The sequence below is a fragment of the Mastacembelus armatus genome, chromosome 9, assembly GCF_900324485.2.
Source record: "Mastacembelus armatus chromosome 9, fMasArm1.2, whole genome shotgun sequence".
Taxonomy (NCBI): Eukaryota; Metazoa; Chordata; class Actinopteri; order Synbranchiformes; family Mastacembelidae; genus Mastacembelus; species Mastacembelus armatus.
The window spans coordinates 9,622,985-9,648,989 of NC_046641.1; the positions used below are offsets into that span (position 1 = coordinate 9,622,985).

Consider the following 26,005-nt stretch of genomic DNA (forward strand, 5'->3'; position numbering starts at 1 on the left):
GGTTTTTGTCCTCATTATCCTGTCATGTCTGTGGTTAAACAAACCATTGCCCCTGCCCATCCAATTACACCCAGATTCCTACAGCACACCATCAATGACACATGAAGAGAGACTCCATTAACAGTGATAGAGATGGATGGAGAGGCAGCAGAGATAGAAGAAGAGACAGACATTTGTCCTTCCTCTAGCTTTTGTTCAAAGAGCTGCCTTTCAAGGCATCATTAGCAAACACAGTTTATCAAGTTGTGAATCCACTGAGATCAGAGATCTGAATATCGCCACAAGAATTCATCCAAGACCTTCTTGGCACTGTGCATAATGTTCAAGTTTCACTTGATTGGGTTTCATGTTTGCTTATATAATAAGTAGCCTACGGAGCTGCAGAGCAATAATGTCAACCCACAAACATCCACTGTCTTTCACCGCTTCTCTCTTACACCGACAGCCAATAATGATTCATAAAGAGATAATCAATTGTATTTTGCAGTGCAATTTTAATTCTGTCAGTTGCTTAGATGATACTGAACCTGTTGTGACAGGTCTGCTGCTCAAGGACTAACTCCTAATTTTGGAGGTAATTTAGTGTTTTTGACCTTTCCACGTATTAAAGTGAGTCAGATAATATGATGCTGTTGTACACTATCATGCAAGCTGGCATTCATGGATAATAACAAATGCTTTATAAAATAAGCTGAGGTCCTGAACATAGTTTTTTTTTTTTTTTTATCTACAAAGAAATCTGACAAAATTATTTATTAATGGTGTTTCTTTAAAATAGAAAACAGTGAAAGTAAATAGGAATAAAATCATTTGCACAGGAAACACACATTCCCTTTACTGTGCGTTTTGTTTGCAAATTATTTTATTCAATGCAGGGATATAACCCCAATTCCAAAAACGTTAGAACACTGTAAAATCTACCAAAAACTGAATGCAATGATTTGCAAATCTCATAAACCCATATCTTATTCACAATACAACATAGAAGATATATCAAATGTTCAAACTATTTTAAGAAAAAAAAAAAAGAAAAATTTTGAAATTGACATCAGCAACATGTATCCAAAAAAATCGTGGTGTAGTATCTCCTCTTTTATTTAGTGCAGATTAGTTTGGATTGACAAGAAATTCCATTTCGAGTTTCTGACTAAATGTAGTTTTGTGAACATGTGAAGGTCGTGTTTTCCTTCAGGGACAAAACTGGAGACTCTAGGCATGTGACTTGTGCTGAAGCCTAATGTCAGAGCTACTCTTGACCTGGCTGAGGGACGTATAACTTGGTTTCCACATACGCTTAATTTGACTTCACTCATGAAAGGCTAACATGCAAAAGCAGTTTTATCTTGTTTCCAAGAGACAGAACCAAATGAGTTTCACTTCTTTACCTTTTGTTATTCAATCTGTTTAACTATTTAACTCCCTTTTACCTCAGGAATACTACATCTCTGCATCCTTAAATGGCATTGTGTTCAAAGCGTAGGAGGGACAAATCATTTTAATGAGCCTTGCTGTTCTTCCTCCTCCTACTTCTAAACCTGTTAAAGGCCAAGGTCCATCTTGATTTTAGCTGACAGGCTCTAGCGGTAAAAGTGTGTGGGAAAGGCTGAAAGCAGATTGACTGGTTCACTGTTCCACACAGGAGGAGAAAATGTAACTACACTTTAAAAAGTGTACACCTGACCTAATAGAGGCTTTGAGTGCTGATGCAGGTTTTTTTTTTGTTGTTTTTTTTACTGTTTCTCTAGTCAGCATAGGAGCCTGTTAAACTATGATAACTAATTTTAATACTCCCAGTTTGTTCTGACAGACACTTAAACTCTTCCTGAAGAATTACATCGTGCAGCTGCTCAGATAATGTGATCTCAATAGTTTCTGACACCACTTGTCAAAAAAAAATCAAAATAAAACAACAACAAACCCCCCCCCCCCCCCCACTCTAACTGGCAGTTTTTCAGATTATTCAAATTTCCTCCAGTAAATGTCAGGAGCTAACTCATAGGCCTCCAACACAGTGACCTTTACAGAATCATGGTCTAGCTGTTCTATCTAGTTGTTTTTGTCCTCGATGTACTCGGTGCCAGTGAACAAATAGGGTACACATGAAAATAAAATTAACAAGTCAACCTGACCTACAGAGAGGGTGTGTGTTTGTACACGGATGTATCCTCACAAGTGTTAAGTTGTTCAGGGTTTTTCAATAGAGATAGTTTAGTCTAATATTTGTCTGAAGCTGCATCCAAACCTTTTTGTGCTTCTTGCAGTCAACTGTAGACACCTGCACCTCTTTTCTCTAGTCAATGGAACTTATCTACCCTCCTGTCAAATACAGTGTCTGTATGAAGTCACTGATGTCCTGACCCAAAGAAGTCCACCTGCTTCTGGATTTAGTGCCAGAGAGTTGCCAAAGTATTTAGTATCACCTAGAGATGTAGTGTAACAGGCACAAAGCTCATGAGTCATTAATTGTCAGCACTCTTCTTCGGTACAGGAGCTGAGGAAACATCAGAAATCAACCCTGCCTTACCTATTCTAGAGCCAGCCGTTTGTGAACATTATACCCCATCAATCTAAACCCCAGCTCATCTACAATTCATCCTCCACCTTTAGAGACTTTATAGTTACTCTTCCACCCTCATGTTGTTCCTCAGCTGTCAGCTCTTCAGGCTTCACCAGTGTCCTGTCATGTTCTGCCCTGTGTTTGTTGATCTGGTCCATTTACTTTACAGTGGCAACCCCCACAGAGGCTCTCTTCTCTAAGCCCACTATGACTGCTGAAAAGGAAGCTTATTATGTCCTCTTAAAACAGTTCACACTGTCTTTGCTGGCATTAAGGACTTCAGTCCTATTGTGCTTATTCATTTTAAATAAGTTTTATTAACCATGCACATAAATACATGTCTGTAGAATGACAACTATGATTTTATTTTCCAGTCACAGAGCCTCAGTGTCGGTAGAACCTCATGTAACTGACTGTGTGGGCATATTCAAACTCAGTCTGCTTTGAATATTTATACTGTATATATGCAGCGACACAGATGTTCTTGAGGAAATGATGTTGTCATGTGGATGGCATAAAGACGCAAAACCTGCACACGCAGCACATCAAATCTGCAGCCCCAGGCAGTGTGTGTTTTTTATGTAGGGTGGAGAGATGAAATAAATAAATAATATAGATGAAGACTTTATATGACCACATTGATTTGACAATATTTCACTTTTATTTCATGTCATAAATGGTCACGTCATGCTATAAAATGTGATCCAAAAGCGTTTGCTTAAGGTGAGATCAGAAACCCCTCATCAAAGGCTGCAATCAGGCATAAACAACTGCTCCAATCCCACATGAAGAGGTCATTCTGATCTGTTGAGGATAAATGTGCCAACGAACAAGAAGCCAGAGAAAGAGAGAGAGAATAGCTTTAGGATCATTTTTGTCAGCTTTCCTTTTGGGAGAATCCCCCTCACTGTGATTACAAAAGTTGCACTTCATTAAGTTTTGAAACAAAGTTCCTAGAAATTCAAAGCTGTTGGGTGCCACTGTAGAATTTCAGTAGAAGTCTTTTTTTAGACTTTGTGTTGCACTCTGCCAATGTTGTGGGAATAGGAAAAGAGACATACACATGGGGATGCAGATAAACAGAAAGGTAGAGTGTGTGGATATGTAGTATGTGCAACTCAGTGTAGTAGCTCTTGACGTATTTTGTTAGTGGATCCTGGAGTGTCTTATGGTGAATTTCCATTAATCTGGGACACTTGCAGCATGTGGTGCTGTGAGAAATTACTAGCAGAGGTTTTAATGTGTGCATGGCAAAAGCACTATTATGTGTCTATTATTTATAATATAGGGCAGTATGGTGGAGTTGTGTTTAGCATTGTCGCCTCACAGCAAGAAGCTTGAGTTCTGCTTGAATGGAGGCCCTTCTATATGGAGTTTGCATGTTCTCCTCATGTCACTGAGGGTTTTAATTGGTGACTGTATTGCCCATAGGTGTGAGTGTTTTTCTGTCTGTATGTGGCAGACCTGTGATTGACGAGGTGTCCAGGGTGTACCCTGTGTCCTGCCAAGTGTCAGGTGTTATCGGCTCCAGCCCCCCTGCAACCCTGGGTAGCAGGAATAAGAGGCAGATGATGGATGGATGTTTTTAATACATCAGAGTTCATTCTGTATCATGCTGTGACACCACTGTATTTCAAGTTGTTCAGACTTTTAATTCTTCACTCCTTTTGTCTCTTTGTGTGATTCCCTCCACAAACTGCTGTATCCACAAAAAAAGACGCAGGGTTAGACGAGGGTTAATGTGCACTCAGAGAATCACAGAGAGATTGGAAGAGCGACAATACGATTAAGGCTCAGGTCCCAATCAAGAGCTTTGTGTCAGTGTAACTTTAACCACAGATACTTTACTGAGTCTCTGTGCACAGTCAAAGTAGATGTGATTCACATGGATTAGTTTATGGCTTCAGGCCATCTGCAGTGACTTTTTTTAAAATATATTCTTCTATCTTGTGGATCTTATCAGGTCTTCAGGAAACTGAAAACTAGTATCATCAATGTGTACAGTATAAAAATGGACATTTGAATGTTTATTTTATTTTATTTTAGTTGTTTTGTGAAGAGATCAAGGTTGTTAAACACATTTGTATCATTTCTAACAAACAGGTCACCTCCATAATCGTAGTAGGTATAATATGACTCTACTCTGAGTGACAGTATCGCAAAAACAGCAAAAACAAACTACATAAAAAGACTTCTCATATCATTAAAGGGTCCTGCTTGTACAGTTAATTTCACAACTACAGCATTTCTAGCCTCTATGAATAATCTTATTAATAAAGGCGAAGGACAAGAATATAAACAGGAAATATGAAATTCAAAAGACACTTTAATATATAACTAGGTGTGACATTGTTTTTGTGACATAGTTTTATGTTACACATTAGTTTCTCATCTAAGTTATTTTGCACAATTAATTAAGGACACCTCCTGGGCCATTTAGTAACAAGAGGTGGTGTCTGTCTATGATTAGACTCATTGCTTTTGGAGATATCACACGTTAGATAAATGTTTTAACCTTTACTTTTTGAATCTCTACATGTGATGTCAATCATTGTCAGTTTCTAAATGCTGGGACACAGTCTGATGGGGTGCTGTTCCTCCCAGGCTTGTCAAATCTCACCTGACATATAGAATCATGTCTTATGGACAGAAGAACAGAAAAAACGTCTGGTTCATTGTCCCATTTTCTCATTTCCTTTCATTGATATTCACATATTACTGTATGTGAACAGATTTGTCAGGGAAATATTCTTGGGCAAATATGTAATTATTCTTTATTTAACCTTTACTCTGTTTGTGCATGTGTATGCATCTGGTAATACACTGTGAGGACCATTGAAATGAAGATATTTTTGCAGTCCTCACTTTCTAACACTCCCTCAGAGGGTTGTTTGTGGGTTGGCTTGGTTTCAAGGTTACTGTTAGAATAAGGTTTAGGGTTGGGGGTAGGCATTTTAGTTGTGATGCTTAAGGTTATGGTAAGAAGTTAGGATCTATTACTTTAATGACTGCCCTCGCAAAGATAGATGTACCATTGTGTGTGCTCTTACTGTCATATCGGTGCACTGACACATGTGGGTATGCTCCAAAGATCACCACTCCACTTCCTTGCTATGGGAGGGGGGTTCCTCCTAGTTTTCAGTATCCATGGTAACAACATCCTGCCCTGGCAGGATCTGTGTCAGTGGTGTTGAGATGTGTTGCAAAGAGATAGAAAAGGGGATGGAGGAAGGGATTGAAAAGAAAGAGTGAAAAAATGTAAAGAGGTGAAAGTGAAGAGGATAAGGGGATTGAAAGGATGTAGAGTGCTGAAGGGAGACGGGGAGAAGGGGCATGGAGCAGATCATGTAGTTTCATAGGGATGTGGTCATTGGACATATAAATACAGAGAGGTAGGAGCAATGAAAAACAAAAAAAACTGACAAGTTAGTTATTGAGTTCATTGGACAGTAATGTAATCTTTCTTAGATCCCAGCATATACCGCCCACATTCTCCAAACCCACAGCTAATATACCCCTCTCTCTCTGGCAGCCCACACTGGCACTATGCATGTTGGCCGGAGATGAACAACTGTGAGTTCCTTCCTCTCCCTACCTCCCTTCCTGTCTACCTATCTGTGGATTCAGTCTCTCTGTCTCTCTCAATTGTGAGAGTCAGATTGGGTTTACCAAACAGCCAATCTGCTTATCGATCAAAATGAGGTTACAGGGAGAGGCAGACAAAGAGGACAGCTAAAATTCAATACATGCTTAATCGTCTGTTTCTAGTATGGCAGAGGGTTAAATTTAAATCAATAATAAGAAGGTTTGTGTATATTATAGGTTTGGTAGAGTTTTTTTTTAGATGTGTTTCATGTGTAGAGTAATACTGATTGCATGCCAGAAGAGGAAACTTGTCAGCTGTTCCCGCTGTGCCGGAAGCAACAGGGAGACAGACAGAAAGAGAGAAAAAGAGACATATATTGTGTATGTTTGTTTCTCTGTGTACAAGTCTTGCATATTTGTGGACCACATTGTTTATGCAATCTGTTGCACTGAAAAAACACTGAGATCCATGTTGTGCTTACTGTTTTTCAAGTTGAGATGTTGAATGGAGGAAATTATATCTTCTTTTTTTTTTTTTTTTTTTTTTTTTTGAGTAGTTATATTCACACACTGGTACTCTTAAAAAGTAATTTGTCCTTCCTCCATTTCGGAACAGTATCTTTTGTCTTTCTCTTTAGTGCCTTCATTTATTCTAATTGCATTAAACTTTTTCATCAAAGCTATTGATTGAAACAACAGAGAGTAAGAACTCGAGAGGGCAAAGCGAGATGTGTTTGAAGAACACCAACAAGGTCACAATCAGCCGATATAAGCCCTTATGGCGCAGACCATTTAATTGCTGCTTTTTCCAGATTCTGCCATATATTCTCCTTTATTCTTTCTCTTTATGCCCCTGTGTTTCTTTTTGACATGCACTTTCAAATTCCCTGTCCATGAAAATGTGGTTGTCGCATGAGTAGCAATTTCATAGCTCATGGCCTGAGCCACCTCAGAACCTGCAATTTTCCTACAGCAACCTTGCACTGGTCTGCTGCACAAACACAGACCCATACTTACAGTAACACAGCACTGTGGAGTTCAAAAGCTCTTCTTTGGCCAATGTGGCACATCGTGATAATGGCAATAACATGCAGAGTACACTAGTATCTTTTTGCAAGTGGTTAGGTAAACACCAAATCATTTTGTGAAACAGTACTCAGTAATGCTACAGAATAATGTGTAGTCCAACAGTGCTGGATGGGTAGAGATACAGTTTGAAGCTAAAAAGCAAACAGAAAAAGAAAATAACAAAATCTAACCGGCACGTGTTGCAACATGGGCTCCAGAAATCTGGATTGTCACCTACATCTCCAGTTTGTTCAGTGATTGTTCAGTGACAGGTCTATTGTTGTGAAGCTGGAAATAATTGACCAGAGATCATAGCAGGTAGGATTAAAAATGCTGACCTTCCCTCTTAACTAGCTAGATCCTTACTAGCTGTATGATTTCTTGAACCTTCCATTTCCTTACAGGGAATCTAGGATCTAAAGAGTCTTAAAAGGCATTTCATTTGTTTTTGCATCTGATTGCTCTTTTTTGGGTTAGGGTTTTGTTAATGTTATATATTAATGAATTAAAAATGGGATTGTTTCATCAGTTGGTTTTCAGTCAAGTTTGTGTATTTTCAGTCAGCACCATCAATTCAGATAGAAAACCTGTTGCTGTTGTTCGTATAGTAGCTGGAAAGCTCATTTTCTCACAATGGGCAAATCAACTGTCTACGTTCTGTCACATGTGCCTGCTGCATTCATTTTATTGAAATGACTATCAGGAATTATTGTTATATACTGCTGTTACAAACTAAGTGTTATAAAAATATAATATCACAAAAAAATCAGGTGTCAGGTTGTGGGTTAAACATAATGCACCTTTTAAACTGGTGTTTAAAATAGAGTTAGTATTTTCCACAGTGCATGGACTGAGAGGGAACACAAGCTATTTTGGTTCACGTAGGTGCAGCACCTCAGAGTCTGGCTGGGTGGAGGAGGTGTGATGTTAATAAATACACTGTCCACCCATCACGTCACTGGTCTCACACTCAGAAACAGCTGTGCCCGTCACAGTGATGCATGACACAGAGGACACAGAACAACCAGCACCACAGATCTACAGGCAGTTTATATGAGCACATCAATACTTCAACAGTTTTATTTGTACTATCCTATGCATCATAAGTGGTCACATCATATCTTAAAAAGGTGTTCAACAATTGGTACAATAAAGTTGAAAAGGGGCTAGTGACTAACCAGATTCATGACTCTCGACGACTCCCACATTAACAGACTAAATAAATGTCGTGTGTGACGATAAAATCACCAGACTGGCTAAGACTTCTTAGCCATTTATTTTCAGCACATATACCACACATTTCCATCAAAATACAATGTGATTTGTACTGCCTCTTTGAATAAACCTTGAGTTTTCTCCTCTCTTCTGACCTGTTGACTGTGCGCTCCTTACCTTTCAACAGAATATCACACAGGTGCACAGACCACATTTCAAGGTCAAGGAAATACCTAATAGTCGGAGCGCTGCTTGTGCTGATTGTTGTGTTGCCATGAAAAAGGGGCCCTTGATGATACTTAATGCAATGAAACCAAATGGCACAGCACACCATGAACATAACACAACAGATGTAGAAATTACTATGACACATTAACACATTGTAATACTATATCATAGTGTGTATATGGTAACAATCAAAGCTCAGTACTAACACACTAAAACTATATACAGCCCCTCGGATTCTTTTCCCTGTCGCCCTCCTTCTTCTAACTAAGAAAAGCGCTGCGTGATCATTGGACTGACTGCAGTTCACTGGCTGGTTGCTCCCCTTGTCTTTCACTGTGGCTTGTTGCTGCTCACTCTCTTAAAAACTCTCCTTGTGTCTTACCTTTTTCATTTTTCCATCATCTTGACACTGACAAAAATGGATACAGCTTATCTCTCCCCTCTGTCAGCCTGTCTTTCTCTGCTCTCTCCCCTCTCTCTATAAGTCCACCTTTTCTTCTGCTTTTCTATTACTGTTTTTTTTTTTTATCCTAATCTGTTTGGACCTTGCCCCTGATTTACAGCAAATAGGATTTCCTTCTTTTCTTCTTCTCTCATGTCCACTCCATCTGACTGAGAATTTCCGGTCTCTTCCCCGTATTCTGTCATTCTTTCCCTTTTTTCACCTCCACATTTTCTCTTTCTAACGTTTCATTTTGACGGAGTCTCACACAAATTCAGTGATGTAACACAATTTATGTCACTTCTTCCCTTCTCTCTGCCTGTCACCCTCCTATCTTTCTTCTCACCACCCACCTTCACCTCTCCCTCACCTGATATCTTGCACGCAACCTTAACTCTGCTTTCATCTGCTCTCTTTAGCTAATCTCTTCCCTCATCCTCATCACCTCTCACGCTGACCCCCACCCCTCGTTCCTCAAACAGTGGACCTGTCTCCTCCCTTTCCCCCTCTGTCACAGACAGAATGGCCATGCCAGTGTTGATTAGAGCCTGCATGGCCAGATTCTCAACTAGGCTTAGTAGAGGCCTGTGGGAAAGGGAGCAGCTTATTCTAGCCTCAGGAGATGGATTGAAAACGACAGAAGCTAAAACAAGCAAGCATTCTCTCATTACAATCACACATTCATCACAGCCGTACATGTGCACAAGTACACAATAACAACATACAGTAGCTATAACACACAGCAGTCTACCCTAGAAGAAAACAGATGCATGTTGAAACTCACTGTACCAACACACTCTTAAACAGTTAGTTCCCTCGTGTATTTTACATTTGATGTTGTATGCTTATTTATATGGTGATTCAGAGATAATCACCCATTGTCACCCATATTCTCACGTATTGACCTTACATATCTCATTTACACTTTCAGGAGTAATACAGGATCTTTTTTTTTCTATCAAACTAAGCTACACCTTATAAATGTATACCTTTTTTGATTGATTTCTCATTTCCTGTGTTCTCCCCCACACAATGCTTTCTTCTGTCATTGTTGAGCTCCCTTTCTCTCTTACATTTTTGTCTGCCACTGCCACATAACGTCACTGCAGGATTTCAGAAAATCTCAATCCTTTTCATATTACAGTCTGATTATCTATTACTTTCCAAGAACATACTTATGAAGTGACAAAGTGCATTAGTATCTATTTCATAGAAAGCCATTAACATGTAAAATGTTGACAGGGTGGAATATTTGGAGATTAGCAATTAAACACAGAACATATAAAGAGAGATGCTACTTTACTTCTGCTTTTATATGTCACTAAGTTATTGTGTATATCCAAACACTGGAGCTGGAAATGAGTATGTTCACCAAAAAAATTATATAAAACTATATAAAGTATACTATTTATATAAATATACTATTCTAGAATACTATTTATATAAATATACTATTCTAGAATACTATTTATATAAATATATTATTCTAGAATACTATTTATATAAATATACTATTCTAGAATGGCGCCTGTTAGGTGGCAGCCAGTTGCAGCAGCTCCTCTTTGTTTTTTTTTTTGCAATTTTTTGACAATGTTTTACTGTTTTACTTTAATGTTTTACTTATCATCTGTTAATCCAAGTCGAGTCAAGATTTATGCTTTCGCTTTGATAATGGATGAAAGTGGATGAGTTGGGATCTTCTAATTCCTGTGGAGAGACATATGGAGATTATGCAAACTGCATCAGAAGATATATGTTTCTGTGGCAACGGCATCTATACAAGGGAGCAAGTCTGCTTCTTGGTATAAAGCCTGAAATCCCCCAAGACCTGAGGAGGCGTAGGAGGGGCTGCAGAGCAGGAGTGAAGCATCGAGAAAAACGTACGAGATTTCAACCATTTCTGCCAACAATTATTATTAGAGATTATTATTATTATTATTATGTGAGGTCACTCTGCAACAAAGTGGATGAACTTTCTGCTTTAGCTATCAACCAGCGAGAGTACAGAGTGTAGCTTGCTTTGCTTCAACGAGACCTGGCTGAATGAAAATATACCGGACAGCTCGCTTGAACTGCCTGGGTTCTCACTAGTGCGAGTGGACAGAGGGAAACAGAGCGGCAAGAAAAGAGGAGGTGGTCTCGCTGTTTTTGTTAACTCCAAATGGAGCAACCCTGGACATGTAACAGTGAAGGACTGCATCTGCACTCCAGACATTGAGCTGTTGGTGGTTGGACTGAGGCCATACTACCTGCCCCGTGAGTTTTCACATGCCACTGTTGTGACTGTTTACATTCCTCCATCAGCTGCAGCACAGAGTGCATGTGACATCATCCACACAGTTGTCGTTGGTCTCCAGATAAAACACCTTACAGTAATTAATGGGGATTTTAATCATGTCTCAATTTCGGGAACTCTGACCAACTTCAAACAGTATGTGGACTGTGCAACACGAGAAAATAAGATTCTTGATCTCCTTTATGCCAATTTGAAGGAGGCATACAGCTCTTCAGCCCTCCCTCCGCTTGGTGGATCAGACCACAACTTAATATATCTAGTAACAACATACAAGTCCGTAGTAAGACAGCAGTCAGCTACCAAGACGTATGTGAAAGTTTGGTCAAAGGATGCTGAGGAGGCCCTGCAGGAGTGCTTCAGAGTTACAAACTGGGACCTTTTCATGGATGCTCATGGTGAGGACATCGAAGGCATCTCTCACTGTATCACAGACTACATTCACTTCTGTGAGGACAATGTTGTTCCATCCAAAAAAGTTTGTTGTTTCCCCAATATTAAGCCATGGATAAATAAGGGCATTAAAGGTCTCCTCAACAAGAAGAAGAAGGCGTTCATGGCAAGAGACAAGGAGGAACTCCGGGCTGTGCAGAAGGAGCTCAAGAGGAAGCTGAGGGAGGCAAAGCAGCTCTATAGAGACCCTGCCCTCATCATCTGACTTCTCATCAACACAATACAAAGGCCCAGCCTTTGCCACAGAACAGGTGAGGAAGGAACTATCCAAACTAAAGACCAACAAAGCTTAAGGACCAGATGAGATCAGTCCCAGGGTACTTAAGGTGTGTGATAGACAGCTTGCAGAGGTTTTTCAGCAACTCTTCAACCTCTCTCTGAGGCTCAAAAAGGTGCCTAAGTTATTGAAAACTTCCTGTACTGTCCCATTACCAAAAATAGGCTGTCCCAGTAAGATTAGTGAGTTTACATCACATGTCATCAAAGTGTTTGAGAGACTGGTCCTGAAGCACCTGAGGTCTCAAGTGTCTGAATTTCTGAACCCCTTGCAGTTTGCATATCAGGAACACATTGGAGTGGAGGATGCCATCATCTTTTTAATGCACAGAGCATACTCCCATTTGGAGAGGCAGGGCAACACTGTGAGAGTCATGTTCTTTGACTTTTCAAGTGCTTTCAACACTATTCAGCCCCACCTGCTCAGTGCAAAGATGCAGGATATGGAAGTTCCCGCAGACATGGTGGAGTGGATCACAGATTACCTCGCTGGGCAGCCACAATTTGTTTGCTTAGATGGCTGCATATGTGAGGTGGTGATGAGCAGCACCGGTGCACCCCAAGGAACTGTACTGGCACCATTCCTGTTTACACTCTACAACTCAGGAAACTGTCACCTCCAGAAGTTCTCTGATGACTCCTAAATCACTGGATACATCAGTAATGATAACGATGAGGAGTGCAGACACTTGATATAGCTTCATTGATTGGTGTAATAACAATTGTCTAAAGCTCAATATCAAGAAAACCAGAGAACTGGTGGTGGACTTTAGGGGGAGCAGGAAAACCCCAGTCCCTGTCTCCATCCTTGGAAAGGAAGTAGAGATTGTGGACTCCTACAAATATCTTGGAGTCCACATTAACAACAAGCTGGACTGGTCAAACAATATAGATGCACTCTTCAAGAAAGGACAGAGCAGACTGTTCTTCCTCAGGAGACTTTGTTCCTTTGGTGTGTGCAACAAGCTATTCAATCAGCTAGCTGTTCTATCAGTCTGTAGTAGCGAGTGCACTGTTCTTTGCAGTTGTGTGCTGGGGAGGTGGCATCAAATCTGGTGAGGCCAACAGACTAAACAAGTTGATCAGGAAGGCAAAATCTGTTGTTGGACTGGAACTGGACAGTCTGGAGGCTGTGGCAGGGAGGAGGATGGTGGACAAAATCGACTCCGGACTGGACAATTCTGCCCACCCACTTCATGAAGACCTGTGGCGAATGGGAAGTTAATTCAGCCACAGACTAATTCCTCCTAAAGCCAAGACTGAGAGATTCAGGAAGTCTTTTTTATCCACGGCCATAAGACTCTATAATTCCACAATGTAAACAATAACGCACACACACACCACATACACACACATGCATGCACACACACACACACACACACACAACCCCCACGAAAAAAGTGCTTTAACAATTGAATTTCCCCTTGGGGATTAATAAAGTACTCCTTCTATTATTCTTAATACGTCAAAGTATTTAATATTGCTGTGATGAAACTTACAATTCTTAACAAAAAAATAATCAAATATGCCATTATTTTTAAAATTTTATTTATTAATTTGATTTTGTTTGGTTTGATTTTTATTGCGCAAATGAAATTGTTTTAATTTGAATCCAGATCAGCAATAGGTGCCCAGCCCAAGCTCTTTAAGAAGACAAGAAAAAACTCCCCATGAACCTTCAAACAGCTGAAGGGACACAGGAAGAAACCTCGGGAAAGGGAATGCAGAGAGAGATCTGCTCTCCACAGACGACTGGGAGGTGCACTTTTATATTTGTGAGGAGCAGTTTCAGGATAATTTAGAGTCACCAATCAACCTGAGCTGCATGTCTTTGGACTGTGGGAGGAAGCTGGAGCACCAGGAGAGAACCCACGCAGATATGTGGAGAACATGCAAATAAAAAAGGCCCTGGGTCAAACCTGGAACCTTCTTGCTGTGAGGTGACAGTGCTAACCACTGCAACACCATGCCACCCTTGACAAACTTTCCTGGTGTACAAACAGGTCTCTGTCCCCAGACTGTGTTTTGTGAAATGCTGTCTGGGGGTTAAGACTTGTTTGTACTGAATAGTCCTCACAAATATACAAATACAGATGTATTTGTGTTTTCATTTTATATTGCTGATCATCATGATCAAACTTGGTTTTATCTTGTTTTTAGACCTTCAGTTGGCAAAGGTAGCGGTTTCTGTATATTATCACATCTGCCTCAAGGTCCAGTTTTTCCTCGTCCCATTGGGCACACTTGGTCTTAAACTGTTTGCTGTTCTGAAAGACGCAGAACGTCAATTTTTCTTCCTCCTGCAGTTGAGTCAGACTGGAGGCTTTGAATTTCTCCAGCTCCTCCAGCAGGGAGGTTTTCTCCTGCAGCCACTGAAGACGTTCACGCTGCAGCTGATCATTGGCTTCTTTTAGAGCAGCCTCAAACTTGGTTTTGTCTTGTTTGTAGACCTTCAGCTGGTAGAGGTAGCGGTTTCTATATATTATCACGTCTGCCTCAACATCCAGTTTGTCCTCCTCCCATTGGTCATGTTCGGTCTTAAACTGTTGTTCTGCTTCTGTCAGAGCGACAACCAGTTTATTTTCCTCCTGCAGGTGAGCCACACTGGAGGTCTTGGATTGCTTCAGCTCCTCCAGCAGGGAGGTTTTCTCCTGCTGCCACTGAAGACGTTCACGCTGCAGCTGATCATTGGCTTCTTTTAGATCAGACTCAAACTTGGTTTTTCCTTGTTTGTAGATCTTCAGTTGGGAAAGATTTTGGGAAAGTTTTTGTGGATGGTCACATCCGCCTCAAGTGACAATTTGTCCTCCCATTGGGCGCGCTCGGTCTTCAACTGCTGCTCTGCTTCTCTCAGAGCAGCATTTTTTTTTTAATTCACAGAATGAAGAAAAAATGCTAATTAGATCCTTCCAGAGTTACAGGTGGTGTCCTCAAATGTTGAACCTACAGTGGTATTCAGTATTCAGTTTATTATTATATATCATATAAGAGAGACAGATGACATTTTCACAGCATCAAAGACGAATCAGTGACTACTGCGTGCACTTGGGTTTGTCCTGATATCTGAAAGAATGAATCGTCTTGTCAGGTTTTTTACAGGTGACTTAAGAGTGACAGCAGCCTTGAAATAAAGCTTTACTGCTTTGCTCAACAAAATCACAGAAACAGAACTGTGGGCTAAACAAATGTGAGAACATCCCTGAAAAACCAGCCTGTTTAATTCACTGGTTCATATGTTGCTATTAAAACAAGGCTGTATTGAAATGATCAATTACTTAATTGGCATGAGTTTACTGCAGTTGTTCACCTGCCACTAAAAGTCCTGAATATGCAAAAATGATGCTATGAAATCCTCAGACATAAACACAGTTGCCAAAATGGGGAAACAGTCTGGGATGTGTTACACATAAATGGTGTATTGTTCTGTGCTCAGAAATTAAAGGTCAGTGGAATGTGACGGAAGATGGCAAAATCCTCTTTTATACATTGTTCCATTAATGACTCACTTGTCGTTTTGGTGTTTGTCTTTTAAGCGTTTCCTATTTAATCTTTATATGTTTATATATATATATTTTTTTTTTTTTTTTTTTTTGCAATGTCTAGTTTTTCATAAAATTTCCTGAGGCCACTCCAGCATTTGCTTTGGGTCATGTGCTCCGAGGTTGGGAACACTATCAAGCAGGTTTTCATTAAGGTCCTCTCTGTATCTCCTCAGTTTTGAGCAGTTTCTCTGTCCCTGCTGCTTTCCATTAAATGTAGAACAGAGTAAAGTGTGCAAAAGGTTGCTGAAACAAAAAAGAAATGTCTAAAACTGATAAAAGAATTTAAAAAAAAAAAAAAAGATTTCTTTCTGGTGTAAATCTTGGGTTAGACCACTTGTTTGGCATCCAGAAATATATCACTTCAGCTGTTTTACAGGCAGCATCTTACCTTTAGGTTTGTCTGCAGTGATTTTCATTGTAGTAATGTTGTTGAGGCTCCACATCTCACCAGTAACATTGTCATGAAAATGTTAGCAAATCTTCTAATAACAAAAGTGGTGATTATTACTTATCAAGTCACCCAGGTTTTAAAATTGGAACAGGATGAGAGAGAGAAAGTGAGGTTACCTGGAGTGCACAGGGGTTGCAGCTGAGGACGTAATGGAAAAAAATCACTCAAGATTAACATGAAACACATTCAACTGAGCCTGATTAGTGTGTGTGTGTGTGTGTATGTGTTTGTGTGTCTGGGTGTGCGAGAGACAGACAAAGAGAAAGCATTGTGTGTGTTTGCTACCCTGCAGGAAGATCATCCTGATGTTTGTGTCCTCAGGTCAGTGAATGCTATTTGACTTGCATAAATGGCTCCTCCCCTTGACAAAATTACATTTAGAGGCAATGACCTCATCCTAGCAAGCAGTTAACTACATGGAGCTGGCATTGGTCTTTATGGGTCTGGCTCAAACATTGAGTCACAATCTAGTGCTGTAAACATTGACCTGCCCAGAATACAATATCTAGTGAAGGTCAACGTATATTGTGGTGCCCATGTCTGGAGTTACATATAGTGTGCATGGTTTGCTCCTAGTTGTTGCTGTTTTTTTAATGGGGTTACAAAGGGGCTTGATAAAGGAGTAAGAGAGCAATAAACACAGATAGAAGGGTGCTCACAGTGACATTATGTAGATGAAGTGGCTTTGCTGAATCTTAACTTTAACTGTGGAGTGTTGAGTTCAAGTCTGCTCTGAGCTTCCCGAGGTGAGAGCAAGGCCAAGTTCAACACTACAGTGGTTTCAGAAAGGACTCAGACTGTGTTGTAGAATTTAAATTTCAATGAATAAACTCTGGGTTGATGACTGCCATGTCTTCTATGTTTTCCAATGCTATCTCTTAATTTGCCATTTCCGTATTCTAACTGCCTCTCTACATCCTTCATTCTTCCACCTGGAGCTCATTAGTCCATAAAATCATCTTGATTACGTCCAGCAAGCTTTGTGGGGTTGGACAAGCCAAATGACCTGAGAAGCTCTGTTCATCCATTAGCTAGTAAATTTCAGTGGAAGGCAACCATCAAGTCCATTAGGCACTCATTAGAGAGTGCATTTGCCTGAATGAACCACTTTTGACTGTCAATAAAAGCAACAGTCATTTATTTTCTAATTTCTTCACACATAAAGATGAACTCTAAAAAGGTAAATTATGGTCACAATGATTCACTCTAAATACCCTCACCATGTCAATAAATAATGACATAAGATGAGAGTTTGATAAGAGGTGTCATTTCAGTTTGATGACATTAAAAAAACACGAGGATTTGTTACTCAGATGCCTAGACTACCTGTACGGTAAAGACGATATTTGTATTTTAAAAGCATAAATACAATGTAAAATCAAACAGGATGTCTGCTTTACACAATAACACTTATCTATCCCAACACACCTACTGTACCTACAATATATATGAGCAGCGCAACTGTGCATTTCACTGCTTAACAAGTGTTATGCTTATTAGACTCACTGCTTACACTGGCATCACTACCAAATATTAAAACGCCAATATATTATCTTAGATTACAGGTAACTATGCTGTGTTTGTCTTTGCAGACATACAGTTTGTTTATGAGAAAATGTCATTCATCGAGCTAAAGCGGTGAGGTTTGTGTACAGGTGTTGTACCTGTGTGTAAGCTTGTGTGTATGTCTCTATCCTTTCCTAGGTAACAATCATGCAAATAAGTGGAAAATTATGACCTTGTCATGGTCACTGCTTTCTCATAGGTGTGTGTTTGTGTGTGCCTGTGTGTGCATGATTAATCATATGCATGTGCACACACATAAACCTGCCTCTGGTGCCTTGCAGCATCTGGATTGTGCTGAGCGCAGGTGCACTCCTCCAAGCGTTTAGAGTTACACCAGTTCTGGGGAAGTATTTTGGTTTCTGATGATTTTTACTTGCTTTCACATTTTGTTATTAGTGTGTGTGTGTGTGTGTGTGTGTGTGTGTGTTTTCACATTAAGGAGGATTACAGTTTCTGGAAAGTTTTTCTTTCCGTCTTATGTTTTTCCTGCCTATGTATTCTTAGGCTTCATTTAATTCAGATTACAGTCTTATGTGCCCAGTTTTTCCCACTGCTCCTGCTAATTAAACCTGGTCCGTATTATCTACAGCCCCATTAATCCCCGTAATGAAAACAGGTAGGAAACTAGCCCTGTACTGTAAAATAACAGGAAAAGTGCAAGTGCAGTCGCAAATGCTCCTGAACACGAATGTGTGTGTCCATCTGTGTCATTTAAGACAAAATAATGATGGTGTGCTGGCTAGACGAATGTCATGTTGCGCCACCTAATAGGCTCTCTTGCCATTCACACTCCGTCTTTGGTCTTGGTCTCTGACAGAAATGTGGCTTGTGGAGATGCGACTCTTTCTCTCTCTCTCACACATGCATGCACACACACGGCCTGACAGTCCAATTTTAATTTGAATCTAAAACAGATGAGATACCTGTGAGAAGTGCAGGTAGGTAGTTAATTCTCTAAGCAGACTTTTCTAGAAATGGCTACAAACTTGAATATTTTGGGGGAGTCAGACACTATTGTGTCACTATTGTGACTGAGAGATAGTTAACTAGCTGTGTCTTCATGTGAGTTTTTTTTTTTCTTTTTCCTATTTTTATGTTTTGGCCCACGCACACAGCCTGTTAGGCTATTCAGGGCTGCAAGCAGGGAGGAGACTGTGAGCAATAAGTAAAGACTAGTTTAGAGGGGTTTCAGGGCTTACCCAGTGTGTACCTCCAGCACAATGACCACTGACTGACACACACACACTAGCACATCGACACACATTCGAGCAGTGCTATTACTCTGAGTTAGACCAGTTGCCTGTGGACTGAGGTCGTCTGAGCATGTTTGCTTTAACCAGGTTCATTTAGTGCATTTTAGTTCTTATGTACAGCTCACGTCTCTAACAGTGCCATCAACATTGATTATGAAGGACAGGCCACAACAATGCAGCCCATCGCAAAATACAGGTGAGTTGTGAAAACCAGGTGTACTGTGCTTTAGACTAATTCTGCTTTTATTCAAAATTTAAATCAGGATGTCTCCTGTTGTGGAAATCCATTCTCATTTTATGGTTTACTTTGGATTGCTTTGTATTTACTCCAGTAATTAATTAATTGAAATGATAATCTGTGTTTAAGATAAAAAAGATTTTGTTTCCCTGAAAGTGTCTTATGTATCTGTCCAAATATTCAATAAGAAGATCTGTTTTTGTTGCTTAAATTAGTCTTATTCGAGCTGTTTACTTTATGATGAATAATTTGAAGTAATACAAAAAGTAATTTTACCCTATATTGTAGCACAAACATAATTAGTTATTTGCACTCAAGATAACAATATTATAAATATATATTAACTCTTTGGCTTTTTAGCACACAACTTCACATTTACTCTTAAGGGGCATCAAATCCACCATAAGAGGACTGTACCTTTTATAATAATCTTCTATTATGATTTGTCATAAGACATCACTATCTGCAGACTCTATCTATCTATCTATCTATCTATCTATCTATCTATCTATCTATCTATCTATCTATCTATCTATCTATCTATCTATCTATCTATCTATCTATCTATCTATCTATCTATCTATCTATCATTATTCTTGGTATATTTAAAATCGAACTAGAGAAGAGGAAGCAGCTCAGTTTTTTACTTTTATCACACCTCTTTTAGTAAAACTAAATTCACTATGAATCAAGTGAAGAGCTCACCAAAAAAACATAAAGGCTTAATGCAGCAGCAGAGGAAATATGGTGATTTGATATGATTTTGCTTTAATTACTTTTTTAGAATAGATGTGCAAGGAAAAAAGCAAAAAAAAAAAAAGAATGTGTGGGGTTAGTGTCACTACATATGTTTGTCTTTTGGCTCTTAAATGAGTTTTTAATAAACTCTGTTAAGAAAGCTCATATTCAATGGTAAAACATGTTCTGTGTAAAAGTGCTACAGGCTTCCCACAGCTGAGTCATTTATGTTTAAAGGAAAAGAGAAAAAAGGCAGGGAGAGAGGAGAGAGATGAGGCTGTTGATTGGATATGGGTCTCAATTCAGCTCCCTGCCACTGCCAATAACAAAGGGGAGATACAATAGTAAAGGAGGGTGGGTAGAAGAGGTGGATATGGCAGGAGGTTGAATGTAATGGAGTCAAGACCCCTAACAGGCTGTCAGATGCTGCTCACTTGCTGCAGAGTCCCCCTTTACACACACACTTACACACAAGATGCAGTCCACAGTTTTGCAGACAGCTGGTGTGTTTGTGTCTGTGTGTGTGCATGTGCGTGCGCCCCAGTGATAAATCTTAATTACACAATGGAGTGCAGGCCATGTGCCATCTCATCATACCATGTCAAATCTCATAAGCAACAACACTAGAGCATGCAAGAGCAAGTGTGAAAAAAGAGATGCAACAGTATGAGGCAGAGCAGAAAAATGATGTGTATCATATTTGTAGAAAAAAGAAGAATTGCTAGAGCAAAAGATACAGCACAGAGCGGGGGAAATCTTTATCCTATATGCTCTGTTGTCGCTCTTTTAGGGATGTTCTCTGAGAATCTAAAAAGTCTTTTTGTGATGCATTAGCATTTGTCAATTTGCCACCTGTAAAAATCAAATCTAAAAACAGCTGCTGCTCCACTGTGTGGAACTAGTTTGTTCCAGGATGAACATGCGGATGAATACACTGTTTTAGCATGTCTGAGAAAGAATGGGGCTTGGGGCATTGTTGTGGCACGCTGAGTCATCGTAGCCAGGCTGATCTCTAAAAGCAGCCCCCCAGAGTAATGGTTAATTTTGGGAAGTCTGGTGTTAGGGTAAGTGTGCCCGTGTGCAGGCCCCGGCTGTTTGTGGTTTTGGCGTGCCGTGGTGTGACAGGGTCAGTCAGGCGGATGGGGCATTTGTTGATGTAGTGGCAGTGAGGAAAGCCCTGTACAAGCAGCTCTCAGCTCTGCTGGGTGGGAGAAGTGCCAGGGCAGATCTCCCATAATAATCTCTGTCCTTTTGTTTTCATGGCTGGTGTGTTTCCACTGCAGCAGGTTTGAGAGTCTATGTGTCGGTGGATCCTCTAGGTTGCCTGCAAATGTCCCGTGGTGACATTCGGTCCTTCTCCAGACCTCTGATGTTGTGCTACGTCACCACAAAACTTCACACAGACATGCTCCACATCCAGGAGTATTGGTGTCAACCTGGGAAACGCAGCCTTTGAACCACATAGTGCTGAGTAGAAAATTGTTTGTATGATTACATGACAGAGGGTAATTTACTCATAATCACAACAGAAAATCCTGCATTAATATTGTATTTTATTTCCCCAGTAATTAACATACAATAACACATAAATGCATTGCAGAGAGAAAAAGAAACCAAAAAATTCTGAGCTCCTAAAGCAGATATACATTATGATTTTATTAATGAAAATAAATATGATTTAGGTTTGACAAGTGATGAAACAGACTAAATCTGTTCTACTCTGGGTCAGTTGGCAGTAAGGAGATGTTAGATATTTGTCACTGGGTATTTATTATTTAATTTGTGTGTTTCTGTTTCTGTCCTTAATAACTGGTGATTGTAGTACAAATAGCCAAGACAAATTAATTTTGATTTCTCAGTCTCTATTTTGGTAAGTTGCCACACTTGAATTCTGCCGTTCTATAGAAGTGTTTAATTAAAAGTTGTTATTATAGTTACCATATTAAGAAATGTCCTAAATGTGTGTGTCGTCTGTCTGCCACCAGTCAAACATTTGTTGAAGCAGAGCATGGGCTGGCAGTAAACCGTCAGACTGGACTCAGGTGTTGATCAGTGGAGCAGCCGTTCCATTTTTGTTGTCATTTTGTTGTTCCTCTTCTGTATTTCAGAGGTGCTAGGTCTAGGAACATTTGAAGTAAGAACACAGCGTGCTCTCACTTTAATACATGCCGGCATGGAGAAGAAACAATACAGCATGTCACTGTTTTTTCACTAGTTTCTCTAAAACTACAGTACTTATAGTAAAACAAAACCAAAGACCAGTTCTTAAAAAGACATCACAGTCCTCTCTGGCATTTGTTCCAAACCATTCATCAGGCTATAAAACAACATCTTTGTAGCTGAAACACCCTGCAGCACTAAACCCTCTATTTGCTATGTACCCGAAAACATTATTATTGGCAGTATAACAAAGGTCCCTTCACAACCTGGTTATCTTCATAGCAAAGCAACACCTTCATGTGACCTTTAAAAAAATCTTTGTCATACAGTGATTTCGGTGAAATCCAACCCCATGTATTTCATTCAGTTTATGTTCTTTCAGGATTTTGGTGGATGGTTATTGTCACCTGGATTTTGAAGCAGTAACTGCAGTTTATACATTTCCTCATGTCCCTCAGCCTTCTTTAATAAAACAGATGTACAATATACTAGTGACAATACTGAAGTATTAAGATGCTGAAGTATTCAAAACATAGATTGTTCTCATGAAAACACATGCAGGCAGGTGTCTATAATGTAAACCTTATGTCTTCTGTTAGACCAACCAGTGATAGGAAGCAGAAATGCATACAGACATTTGCCCTCAAAAAGCAGTGGTTTCTCTTTACGTTGTAGTGAGAAATATAAAGCAACTATAATAAAAATGTAGCTGTAGTATTTCACCTTGTGTTATTGCATGGTATCTCTTCGCTAGCAGGCTCTTATCTCTTGTGGAAATGCAGCCTTATTGCTTTCAGGCCACTGCAAACTCTGCCAGAGAGAGCAAGTTAAGTACTGTCACAACTCTTTGGTCACTGATAAAGCTGACACAGACATAGATCATATATAATAAGTCTTCAGATAAAACAAGCAGACTTGATTTTTTCTTTCTTACTTTTATCTTAAGCCTTCAGATACAGTTCCCTCTCTTATTAGCTCTCAGAGAGGTTTGCTACATAGAGGATATCACCTCTTTTTGTATGGATCCTTGCTTGTTTATGTCAAGGATTCCTGCATGTATGTGTGGAAACATCTCTTGATGTACAACAGTTGCTCATTCTGTGCTGCATGTTTTTCTGGTTGTGTCTTTAGCAGGATAATTGGCCCCAGTCAGTCTTTCTGTCACTCAGACCTGCAGCAGATACAACTGCTTCACAGTCTCACACATACACTACCCTCTTCCACTGGCTGCATTATACTTATTAAATCTATGTACACTGTAAGAACAAGACCATGTACATGCACACAGTGTCATAGAAATGTACACATGTGCATGTACACACATACTTATCAGGCTGCACTTAATGGTATCTAAGGACTCTGTTAACTGCTTCAGTGCCCATCCTGTTCTCTTTCCCAGCTTATCTCATCTGGTTTGGGCTGAAGTCACTAAATAGCATAAAACATTTCTGTCAGAGGATCTTTAGTGTGTGAGTAATGTGGGAGGGACTGTGCATCTAATGCAATGATTTTTGTTTTTACATCAGGTTTGGATGTGTTTTTTGTTCAACTGAAACTTTTGACATGAGGTCTAACACCTCAGTATATACTCTGTTTGAAATCCTTCAAAACTGGACTGCTGCTGGGAAATATTACTGCATTGCCTAAATGCGATTTGTCTTTTGTTCTAGGTAGGCTACTTTATGATGTGCATGTGGCCGCAGTCATATCAGTTACTTGTCAAACAGATAAGCAAAAAAATGGAGAGATGAGGGCAGTGGAGAGCATGTGAGTGGGAGCCACTGACAGCAGAGTGTCGCGTGATGAGTACTGCAGAGGACCCTGCCTTACTAGTGCCCACGGTGTCAGCCAGCCATGAAATGACTTTCTTGCATTTGAAGCAGAGCCTGTGGGCAGCTACTCAGCAAAAAAAAAAAAAACAAAAAAAAAGAAGAAGTTATGGATTACTTGAGGTCACGGGGATATTGGGTTGAAACTCAGAACTGTTTCTCAAATATCAAAAACATTACACACATTTGGTACCTTGCCCTAGAAAAAGGATTGTCAGATTAGAGATTTGACAACTTTTGAACGAGAGGACTTAGCTTGATATGCCTGTGTATTTAAAGAGAAGCAATGTGACATGGGTGTGGAGGATTTGGAGTTCTTTAAAAGAAATTTATGATGGAACTAAGAACTGACTCTAATAAAAGTAAAGTAACAATGCTGATGAGTAATAGTAAATTAATGTAATTACCTTTATAGCGATTATGTCTGATGTATAACGTTTTTCAAGTAACTTGCCTAACACTTGTAACGACGCTCTTAATGTGTTATTTTACAAGACACATCCTGCAAAACAGAACTGTTCTTATTTCCTTAAAGACGAGAAAACATTTTCTTTCAATTCCATAGTCAAGCACGAGCCATGAACTGACCCTGTTTCTGCTGTTACCCTGCATGCTCACGTCACAGCTCCGTTATCTGACAAAAAATGACTGAGTTCTTCTGTCTCAATTTTTGCAGGCACAGAAATCGTGGATAGAGAGAGCATTCAGCAAGAGAGAATGTGTCCATATCATAGTGAGCGCCAAAGACCCCCATAGGTGAGTACAAATGAATGTGAAGGACAAGAGGAGAAGTCAACTTCATGAAGACAGTAAAATCTTTCAAAGTTCCACAGAAACATAGTTCTTACCCATTTTCAGTATAACAAACTATAAACTTACATTTTTATCGGGCAAATTATGTTATCTGAACACTATTGTAATGAAAAGCTTACTTTAAGAAAATAAAACAGTTTTGACAAGGACACGCACCATCCACTTTCAACATTTTTTGGTTTTGCTCAGCAAAGTCACTAATACAGTGATGTTGGTAAAATCTTTACAGCTGCTCATGTTCTTGCTTGGGGTGACAAGCTCAGGGAGTCAAGTCTTATTCGTGCAGTTCTGGCACTCATTCTTACACACAGTAAATGCCAGGTAAACAGAATTAGCATAACTAGAGAAAATGGGGTGGAAGCCAGGAGCATGAGGGGAGGGGAGGGAATGGGAGGGGAAGGGAGGGTAAGTGGGGCGGGGGGGGCATGAGAAATGAAGAAATAACGGTTTCTCTTTTGAGCTAAAAACACTTGCGTTGACATATAAGGCAGAGGAAGGAATGATGCAAATAAGAAGTGATAATCAAAGCCTCCTGACTCCCTTTTCTCCCAAGGCTCCCACTCCATCCTGTAAGGTTAAAACACAGAAAATGAAAGCTGCATTCAGTATATCTGAATAAGTGTGTATTCATGTAGGGATACTGTCATTCTGCTAACTCCTGTAGTTCTTGAGAGCGAGGAGGAGAGGAGAACTAGAGAGAGAAATTGACAGAGGTTTGTGAAGCACAGAAAACACAAAGAGAGTGAGCCTGTAAAAGATTGCCAGGCCCTACAGCTCCTTCTCTCCTCCCAATCAGGAGATAAAAGTCAGATGACAAGCTGTCACTTCAGCCTTGCCCACCTCTTATTGCTAGGCACATGACTATGGCAGCTCTGATGCACTATCTCTCTCTTTCTCTCTCAATCACACACAGTCTTTTTTTCCCTCTCCATTTTCTCCATGCTGCTACAAAAGCTGTGCTTAGGGCTGAGACTTCTCAAGCTTCCAGTTATTTTTTGTAAAGGACTGTATAATATTCCAATCTTACTTTTACACTTACTTTCCCCTCTCATCCAGGTGCTGTTGTGGTCGTCTGATAGGTCAGCATGTGGGTCTGCCCCCGGGCATCTCATCCAGTCAGAATGATAAGGCAGAACGTTTGGCCAAGAACGACAGCCTGTCGGAGAAGTGGTCGATCAGCAAACACACACAGCTCAGCCCCACTGATGCCTTCGGCACCATTGAGTTCCAGGGAGGAGGACACTCCAACAAAGCCATGGTGACTCCTGAAACAAATCCACTATGTTGCATTTTGTCCA

General features: G+C 40.0%; 1 protein-coding gene across 1 annotated transcript in view; it reads left to right on the top strand.

The window, feature by feature from the left end:
- trpm3 (transient receptor potential cation channel, subfamily M, member 3) overlaps positions 1 to 26,005 on the top strand; it is a 122,542-nt gene that overhangs the window by 41,532 nt on the left and 55,005 nt on the right. Inside the window, 2 exon segments of the mRNA XM_026321317.1 lie at positions 24,571 to 24,650; positions 25,764 to 25,965. Of these exon segments, the coding sequence (XP_026177102.1) occupies positions 24,571 to 24,650; positions 25,764 to 25,965 (282 nt within the window).